At 38.8% G+C, this 10,079-nt stretch overlaps 1 protein-coding gene across 1 annotated transcript; it reads left to right on the forward strand.

Moving 5' to 3' along the window:
• Nucleotides 1-3,809: 3,809 nt before the first annotated feature.
• Nucleotides 3,810-6,109, forward strand: LOC125235384 (carcinine transporter-like). Its single transcript, XM_048141936.1, has one exon. The coding sequence runs from the start codon at nucleotides 3,838-3,840 to the stop codon at nucleotides 5,563-5,565; it is 1,728 nt and encodes a 575-aa protein (XP_047997893.1). The 5' UTR covers nucleotides 3,810-3,837; the 3' UTR covers nucleotides 5,566-6,109.
• The last annotated feature ends 3,970 nt before the right edge of the window (nucleotides 6,110-10,079 follow it).

Genomic DNA, 10,079 nt, shown 5'->3' on the forward strand with positions numbered 1-10,079 from the left:
ACGGAAGTTTGGATATAGTCAGAATGTGACATTTGGTAAAATCAGAGATTATAGATTTAGTATATATATCCATCCCATACAAAAAAATGCGACCGCCTAAATGCACGGCAAATGTAGATGGCGTTACTAAAAATTTCGTCCTTATGTTAAAACAACCTGGTACCTTTTACACTGAGAGAAATTTGCATTGTGAATTTAACAAGTTCGACTTGTTGCGGTTTATCCGTTTGAATCAGCCAAACGTATGTTTAAAACAATATGTGTCAGGTTGTTTTTATAAAATCGACTTGTTGATTCAAATATATTGCCGATTCAAATGACAAGTAGCTTGTTGTTTGAACCAAAGAGCACGTAGGCGCTATTTTAACCAAAAAACTTGTTGAACGAACATGAAAACTGATTGTTTTTTCTCTCAGTGTACTTAAGCACACCGGATTTAATACTCGATCCTCTTTGGAAGTGGGAACTTCAAGCTTGGCAGCAGATAATATGCTACGATACAACCTGGTACATTTTACTTAAGAACACCACATTTATACCCTATCGCGCATAATCAGAAGAAACCTTCGAAGTACCCTGTTTTTAAATCGTAAAATGAAAATGTCATTGTTGATTTATTTCAGTAAAGATTGTGAAATATTTTCCTACTTTGAACGTTGTAGAGCTTCTGAGAATATTTGCTTTAGAAATAAATTCTTGATAAAGTTTCTAACTCGTTGGGAAATCGACGATTCTAAGTATTTACTTTGAAGGAACTTAAGGTTAGATGTCCGTTTTCAATTTGCTGAAAACAAATCAAAAAAATAAAATAATATGTATTGCTAAATTTTACATATTAGAATAAAGTAAAATTAAACTGAGTAAATCTAAAATTAAACTTAAAATAAAAATTAAACTAAATAAATCTAAAATTAAAGTAAAATAAATCTAAAACCGGCCCCTGTGGCATAGTACCGAAGACCTGGCATCATTTCCTCGCTGGATTGTCAAGCTAATACGCTGAGCAAGGAAGCTGCCAGCTCTTCGGTCTCCGGTGGGGCGTCTCTTAGTCTCTTCGATAAATCTTTGAAGAGACTCAGAGCGCCAGGGCCCCACGGACCAAGGGTCTCGACGCCGAATGGAATAAAAATATATTCAGCGCCGAGACCGCTGTATTTTCCGACCTTCATTTTCTCGGCCGCATATAATAGTTATTTGTTATACAAGGGGGCAAAGTTGTATTTTAGCGCCGAGTGTGGAATTGAAAAACGAGCAAGTGAAAGGATTCTATAGTTGAACCACGAGCGAAGCGAGTGGTTCGAGAATAGAATCCTGAACTTGCGAGTTTTTTAACACACGAGAAGTAAAATACATTTGCACCCGAGTGTAACACAAAACTTCTCCCCTCACTATAGCGAGGAAACTACAACGCAAAAAATGCGTTTATCACTGCTTCCAGTAGTTCCACAGGTGGTAAATCATCTTTATTACTTGATTCACCTACTTTTATCAATTTTAAAGCAGTTGATTTGACTTAATTCAAGGTCAAATTACTTTACCCACTAGTGGATAAAATGCGTTTTTACCCGCTGTTATTAAAGGACAAAACATGTGTTTCCGAGCTAGTGAGGGGAAAAAATATATTCAGCGCCGAGACCGCTGTATTTTCCGACCTTCATTTTCTCGGCCGCCTATAAAATAATATTGAAGGATGGGAAGGATATTCGATCGTGTTTTAATTTATTGTTCTGTACTTCTTTTGTAATGTACTATTATGGATTTACATTGAAATCGAAATCAAGCATCTACAAGTGTATTTATATAATTATATAGGTAAGAAACTAAGACTAAGCTTAAAAGCTAGCTTATAATTATCTAAAATTGGAAGGTCGGATGGCAGTTTTCGTAAACTAGGTAGTGCCTACGCCAAATCTTGGGATTAGTTGTCACAGCGGACCCCAGGCTCCCATGAGCCGCTGCGAATGCCGGGATAACGCAAGGAGGATGATAAATTATCTAAAATAGGCCCTTGAGGCATTGTACAAGTTCACATCCCGGCCCCGTAGCCGAATTTCACCTGTGCGACGCGAAACGCCACCGAAACGCCGCAGAAATGTAGTCTGTCTCTGTCACGCCAATACGCAAGAGCGATAGAGATAGACAGCTACGAAAGAGATATTATCGTGAGCGTTTGTACATTCGGCTACGCACACTGAGGTATCATTCTTATTTCTAACAACACAGTACAGAGTTGTCCACTGGCTAAAAAAAAAACTAAATCAAAATCAGTTCATCCATTCGAGAGCTACGATGCCACAGACAAACAGACAGACAAACAGACAAACAGACAGACAGACAGACAAACACAGAGACAGACACGTCAAACTTATAACACCCCTTCGTTTTTGCGTCGGGGGTTAAAAAGGAGGCGGCACACATGCGTAATAGGCTACTTTACTAATCAAATCACATTCTTTTTAAGAACTGTCAAAACGATTCCCTATTAAGGAATTAATAAGAAAACGAGTCACGACCAATTTATAATTATCTGATACTTTATTTCGCGCATGATATAATAGTACATTACGATACAAGTGCGTAAAAAAGGAAGTTCGAAACGAGTGGCGATAAATTAAAACACGACCGAAGGGAGTGTTTTAAATCGACACGAGTTACGAATTTCCTTTTCGCACGTGTATCGTACGACGTTTTTCAGTACAGATGAGCCTCCAAAGTTTCAACCTAGCAGATAATGAACCACTTCTCGCACTAGTGCGTAAAAAAAACACCATCTGTACTGAAAAATAATTTTATTTTTAGTATAAGCATAAATTAAATATAACAAGATCATACCATCCCATACATTAAAATGCGACCGCCTAAGACCGCGCTTACACTCCACCACACATAGATGGCGCCACAAAAAAATGTCTTGTAGCTTTCGATTATAGTTGTAGATGGCGTTAAGTGTCACTTTTGACATAGATTTACGGCTCGGAATTGACACTTACGGCCCAGCCACGACATTGGTCTAAGCGTGACAGCGGTGAGCGGCAGCCATACGAGCGAATGAAAAATCCCATCGCTGTGTCTCGCTCCAATGTATGGCCGCCGCTCACCGCTGTCGCGCTTAGCCCAATCTCGTGGCTGAGCCGTTAATGCCAATCTACAAATAATCGGTGGCAACAAGGCATTTTTGTGGCGCCATCTATGTGTGGTGGAGTGTAAGCGCGTTCGTAGACGGTCGCATCTTAATGTATGGGATGGTATGATCTTGTTATATTTAATTTATGGTATAAGAAAGTTCCCTATAAGTATCTTGTTAGTTATAGAAAGCAAGAAAGTAACGTGGGGTTGGGGTGGTAATCTGCGCGCCTGCGCTCTGCAGTTCCGCAATTACCATGGCAAGACATGGACAAACAAAACTTGTCTCGCGTTTTTCTCTTTGGTAATTCCTTTAAAATATTACAACATAGTTTGCTATGTTTCCGTGTCTGTGTAAATGTATTACGTACAATACTTTTATCTATCTTTTCTCCTACAGGTTGATAATGATAACTCAGTCTACGTTTTAACTATACAAACAGGATAAAATACTTGGACTTCCCATTTTAGATTTACTTACAAAATTCGGGCATTTCCGAGCATAAAATATATTACTTTACGTCATAATATATTAAGATAAGCGTCAGAATTTAAAATCGTGTATAATTGTCCGCTGTTTATTTACGAGATACCGCGTGACTAAAATATACAAATAGACTTATCTCGGGTTTATACTATACTACTGCACAATATAAAACTATTATCACCCGGCAGTTCTCCGCTAACACCATAAGTTCATCGCACGAAGCAGAAATGCAGAAAATGGAAACCCGAGGAGGGCGACGTAGACCGACCCTGTCAGATATAAAAGAAAATGAATCCGAAGATGTCACCTACGACGACCTTTTGTCATCAGCTGGCGAGTTCGGCCTCTATCAGAAGATCCTGTTCATATCGACTTTTCCCTTCTACGCTTTCGGAGTAGTGTCGTATTTCCAACAGTTGTTTATAACTGAAGTTTCGCCGAACCATTGGTGCAATGTCCCCGAGCTGGCGAACCTGACTGCGTTGCAGCGGCGAGCGCTGGCCATCCCCGCTGACACGGACGCCAGGTTTGGCTACTCGCAGTGCTCGGCGTACGTCGCCAACTGGAGCGCCGAGCTGGTCGCCGGCCGCACCGCGCCTGACCCCTCCTGGCGCACCGAGCCCTGCCGCCACGGCTGGGAGTTCAACTCCACCGAGATCCCCTACCCGACCATCACCAGCGAGCTCGGGTGGGTGTGCGACAAGGACAGCTACCAAGCCTCTGCGCAGTCCATCTTCTTCGTCGGCTCCATCGTCGGAGGCTTCCTGATTGGCTGGATCGCGGACCGCTACGGCCGGCTCCCCGCCGCCGCTGTCTGCAACGTGATCGGAGGCGTGTCTGGCGTCATCACTATCTTCGCAAAAAACTTTGTCCAGTTCGCAGTTTGCAGATTCTTCATGGGAATGTCCTGGGACAACTCCATGCTGATGGTGTACCTCTTGGTGCTGGAGTACGTCGCACCAAAATATAGGACGATCATAGCGAATCTACCGTTTGCTATTTTCTATACTATTGCGGTTTGTGTTTATCCGTGGATAGCTCTCGCCTGCAACGATTGGAAATTATTTTCTCTAGCCACGTGTATACCGATGATATTCGCAGTGTTCGCACCTTTATTGATGCCGGAGAGTCCCCGGTGGTTAATGTCAGTCGGACGAGTGGATGACGCAATCATAAAAATCCAGAGAATTGGTCAAGTTAACAAGAAGGAAGTGCCGTCGAAGCTGATAGAACAATTTAAAGCAAGCCTCTCTAAACAGAAAGTGGATGCCAAGTACGGGGCAGTTGATCTTATAAAGCGACGACTTCTGAGGAACATGTTCATCTGTGTTTGTATGGGTTATATGTGTTGCACGATTACGTTTGACTCTTTGATAAGAAGCATAGGGCAGCTGGAGTTTGATTTCTTTGTATCATTTTCTGTTATTTCTTTTACTGAGTTTCCTTCATTGGTACTGGTCTCATTTATCTTAGACCTGACGGGTCGGAAGTGGTTGGCAGTGTCGACGTTCGCTATCGCTTGTGTGTTCAGTGTGCTGACAGCGTTTCTGGGCGGGGGGTTGTCGTCGGTGCTGTGCGCGGTGGTGGCCAGGTTCGCCATCAACATCACCTGCAACACGGTCATGCAGTGGGCCACCGAGATGCTGCCAACGGCGGTGAGGGGCACTGGCATGTCCATAGTACACATCTGCGGTTACATCGCTACGGTTATCTCGCCTTTCATAGTTTACTTAGAGATTTACTACACGTGGTTGCCCCTCGTGATCGTGGGTGCGGTGGCCGGGTCGGGGATTCTGATAGTTATAGGCCTTCCAGAAACGGCTGCCAAGCAACTTCCTCACACCTTTGAAGACGCGGAGACTTTGATCAGAACGTCTAAGTTTATTGAAATTCCATGTTTGATGAAGAAAAAGAACGATGCAGAGGGTCATGAAAACAGTTCTTTTGAATTGTAGCGTGCCAGAATTTTACAGTTTCGATACAAAGACGTTTGACAAAATAGCTTTTCAAATGTATATAAGTAAGTAACCTGGGGATCGATTTTTCGGACGCACAAAAGGACGACTAGTAATTTTAAAACTAGTCTTTGCCCAGCAGTGGGACACTATAAAAGGCTAATTAAGAAAGTGGTATTTACCACTAGTTTTTGATTCTGTTAGTAGAATTTTATTCGCTAGTAGTGGAGATATTATTGAACGAATTTCACGAAATCGAATGGCCGAGATTTAAAAATCGGCCCCCTGATCGATATAACGAAGTCATCTAATGGAGAGAGGAGAATTCGGTGTGGAATGCATGTCACCTGGGTGTGTCTACCGATCGATACGACCTTCAAATCGAACCATTTGGGTGGCAGCCCACTTTCACCCCTGGCGGTCTTTCCGCTCGTTTATCCATAAAAATATGTGAGTGTGTTTATACCATAAAAATATGTGAGTGTGTTTAGTAAAATGTCCCGCTTTGTCGGTTACCATCAAGGAGAGATTTACTTGTATCAGGGGCGGCTCACTCCGCGATCCTTTCGCCTCGCTACAAGTACATGCCGGCGGCCGCGAGTTCGCGGCCCATTCAGTGGCGACGACCTTCGCGCGGCGCAATAGAATTCAATGTCGTCTGCACGCGTGCGGTCCGTTTGTTAATGTAGGTAAGAATTTAGAATGGCGGTGTTTTGTGAACATCAAAGGAGTGAGCCTTCTGTACTTGTACTATTATATATTCTGTGCTTGTATCTTTATATGAATAAACTGACCAAGCGGCTTTATAGCAATCGACTAAGTGGGATAACTATGTAGTAACTTATGTTTCTCTGAATTTTTCTTAATTTCAAGACTTCACACGTACTTATTTATTTTAGGTTGGTACAAATATGAATTACCACTGTGTTGTGAATTAGTTATATAAGTGAACTACTCATAGAATAGTATTATTAATAAATACGTTATTTAAAATTGTTTCTTTTCTCCTTCCTTACTAGTTCAAACAATATTACAGTCAAACATTGTGTTCCAAGCATTTCCTCCTATACTTCTTGGACTTTATAATATTAAAGTGATAATATGAGGTAAAACTTAATAGTTATTTGTTATACAAGGGTGCAAAGTTGTATTTTAACACACGAGAAATAAAATACATTTGCACCCGAGTGTAACACAAAACTTTTCCCCTCACTATAGCGAGGAAAGTATACAACGCAAAAAATGCGTTTATCGCTGCTTTCAGTAGTTCCACAGGTGGTAAAACATCGTCATCACTAGATTCACTCACTTTTATCAATTTTAAAGCAGTAAAAATTACGATATTCAAGGTCAAATTACTTTATCCACTAGTGGATAAAATGCGTTTTTACCCGCTGGTATTAAAGGACAAAACACGTGTTTCCGAGCTAGTGAGGGGAAAACAATATTACGATGTAATTAATCTTTATTACTACTTTGAGGTAACCCTGAAAAGATATCTTGTAGAAAACCCACCAACCAAAAATAAGTGCCATATAACTCTACTCTACTACTAATTCAGTTTTATCTTTCAAACAAATAAAGATATAATTTATTACTATAGTTTATTATAACAATTAAGTCTATTTACATGAACTAATTTAGATATAGGTAGAAACTAAGACTTGACATATATCTAGCTTAAATATAGCCTGTCAACCAAATTTTGGCAGTAGCAATGTACATCAAACTAAAGTATGGTATCCCTATGAAACGAACAAAAACCAGCAATGTACGTCGAACAGCCACAGATATATTTTTTTTAAGGGGCTCGCTCCTTCCTTACGAATTAGATAATGTATTAAAAAGGGACGGATATGTGCTAGTTATTTCTCTTTTTGGTAGGACGGAGATTTCCACAGATAAGATACAAATAACACGCGAACTTCCACCGATTTTCAAAACTAGTGTTGCTAGCCCGCGATTTTTCAAATTTGGCGCCTTTTTCTAGTGACAAGATTTGGTTGACGGTCTTTAAATACGTTATTTAAAATTGTTTCTTTTCTCCTTCCTTACTAGTTCAAACAATATTAGAGTCAAACATTGTGTTCCATTCCAAGCATTTCCTCCAATACTTCTTGGACTTTATAATATTAAAGTGATAATATGAGGTAAAACTTAATAGTTATTTATAAATAAAAATAAAAAATAAAAATCATTTATTCATGTACCAAAAATAGCAGTTATAAACAGGCCATAAACTATATTAACACAAAAATAGGCTTCACCATGTCCGTGCCTGAACTAGGGAGATCCTGTATCTCAGGCAGAAAAAATAACTTACAAACTAAAACAGAGAAATTATTTGATAATATCATGTGCATTGCATAGGTATTCAACTAAAAAATAAATAAATTACATTACAGATTTATAAATAGAGTAGGTTACCTACTTAAAACTATCATAATTCTAAAAGTACAGCAAAAAAAGATTTGTTATACAAGGGTGCAAAGTTGTATTTTTAACCGACTTCAAAAAAGGAGGAGGTTCTCAATTCGACTGAATGTTTTTTTTTTTATTTTTTTTTTTTTTTTTTGTATGTATGTTCCTCGATATCTCCGAGAATTGTGGACCGATTTTCAAAATTTTTTTTTTGATCGAACGGGTATAACCCCGAGATGGTCCCATTGGCACCAAGTCAAGGTCTGATGATGGGATCCTGGAGAAATCGAGGGAACTCTTCAAATGTTATAGGCACATGTAATGTTTTTAGTGTATTTTTCAAAGGTAAACCAGTATTTACGCCTGATGGTAATAATTTTATGTGGCTGAGCTGATGATGGAAGGTCAACTCCTCAATGGTTAGGAGTTAAAGGATAATTCTTTCACTAGTGTACATGTATTCGGACTGATACGTATAATATCAATAGGAACCACTAAAAATCAACAAATAAATAAACTTTTTAACAAAAAATAAAACCGCCTTCAAAAATAAGCGCGTTACAAAACACGGAGAAACTAAAAAGCAAAAAATAATAAACCTTTGAATTCAGATTTCTTATCGTATTGCAATAATCTAAACATCCAAATTATAAACAAATCAATTATTTTTGGAGTCGGTGCCAGCCTGCGTATGGTTGGGTGGGGCAAACAGGCAATAGCAAGGCGACGAACAGGTCTGGTACCGACTGCAAAAATAATTGATTTGTTTATAATTTGGATGTTTAGATTATTGCAATACGATAAGAAATCTGAATTCAAAGGTTTATTATTTTTTGCTTTTTAGTTTCTCCGTGTTTTGTAACGCGCTTATTTTTGAAGGCGGTTTTATTTTTTGTTAAAAAGTTTTAACACCCGAGAAGTAATAGTTATTTGTTATACAAGGGGGCAAAGTTGTATTTTAACGCCGAGTGTGGAATTGAAAAACGAGCTAGTGAAAGGATTCTATAGTTGAACCACGAGCGAAGCGAGTGGTTCGAGAATAGAATCCTGAACTTGCGAGTTTTTTAACACACGAGAAGTAAAATACATTTGCACCCGAGTGTAACACAAAACTTTTCCTCTCACTATAGCGAGGAAACTACAACGCAAAAAATGCGTTTATCACTGCTTCCAGTAGTTCCACAGGTGGTAAATCATCTTTATTAATAGATTCACCTAATTTTATCAATTTTAATGCAGTTATTTTGACTTTATTCAAGGTCAAAATACTTTACCCACTAGTGGATAAAATGCGTTTTTACCCGCTGGTATTAAAGGACAAAACACATGTTTCCGAGCTAGTGAGGGGAAAAATACATTTGCACCCGAGTGTAACACAAAACTTTTCCCCTCACTATAGCGAGGAAAGTACAACGCAAAAAATGCGTTTATCGCTGCCTTCAGTAGTTCCACAGGTGGTAAAACATCGTCATCACTAGATTCACTCACTTTTATCAATTTTAAAGCAGTAAAAATTACGATATTCAAGGTCAAATTACTTTATCCACTAGTGGATAAAATGCGTTTTTACCCGCTGGTATTAAAGGACAAAACACGTGTTTCCGAGCTAGTGAGGGGAAAACAATATTACGATGTAATTAATCTTTATTACTACTTTGAGGTAACCCTGAAAAGATATCTTGTAGAAAACCCACCAACCAAAAATAAGTGCCATATAACTCTACTCTACTATTAATTCAGTTTTATCTTTCAAACAAATAAAGATATAATTTATTACTATAGTTTATTATAACAATTAAGTCTTTTATTTACATGAACTAATTTAGATATAGGTAGAAACTAAGACTTGACATATATCTAGCTTAAATACATGGAAATTCTTGTGTAATAAAATATTATACATACCTACATACAATCACGCCTGTATCCCACAAAGGGGTAGGCAGAGCACATGAAACTACTCAAGTTTCAGTGCCATTCTTGGCAATTAAGCGGTTGAAAGAAAACGAAATTGTGACGAATTGTGAAATATTATACAAATAACATAAAAAAATGGACCGTGGTTCGTGGTACAGTTAACGTTAAAGTATACG

This window comes from Leguminivora glycinivorella, chromosome 17, assembly GCF_023078275.1.
Source record: "Leguminivora glycinivorella isolate SPB_JAAS2020 chromosome 17, LegGlyc_1.1, whole genome shotgun sequence".
NCBI lineage: Eukaryota > Metazoa > Arthropoda > Insecta > Lepidoptera > Tortricidae > Leguminivora > Leguminivora glycinivorella.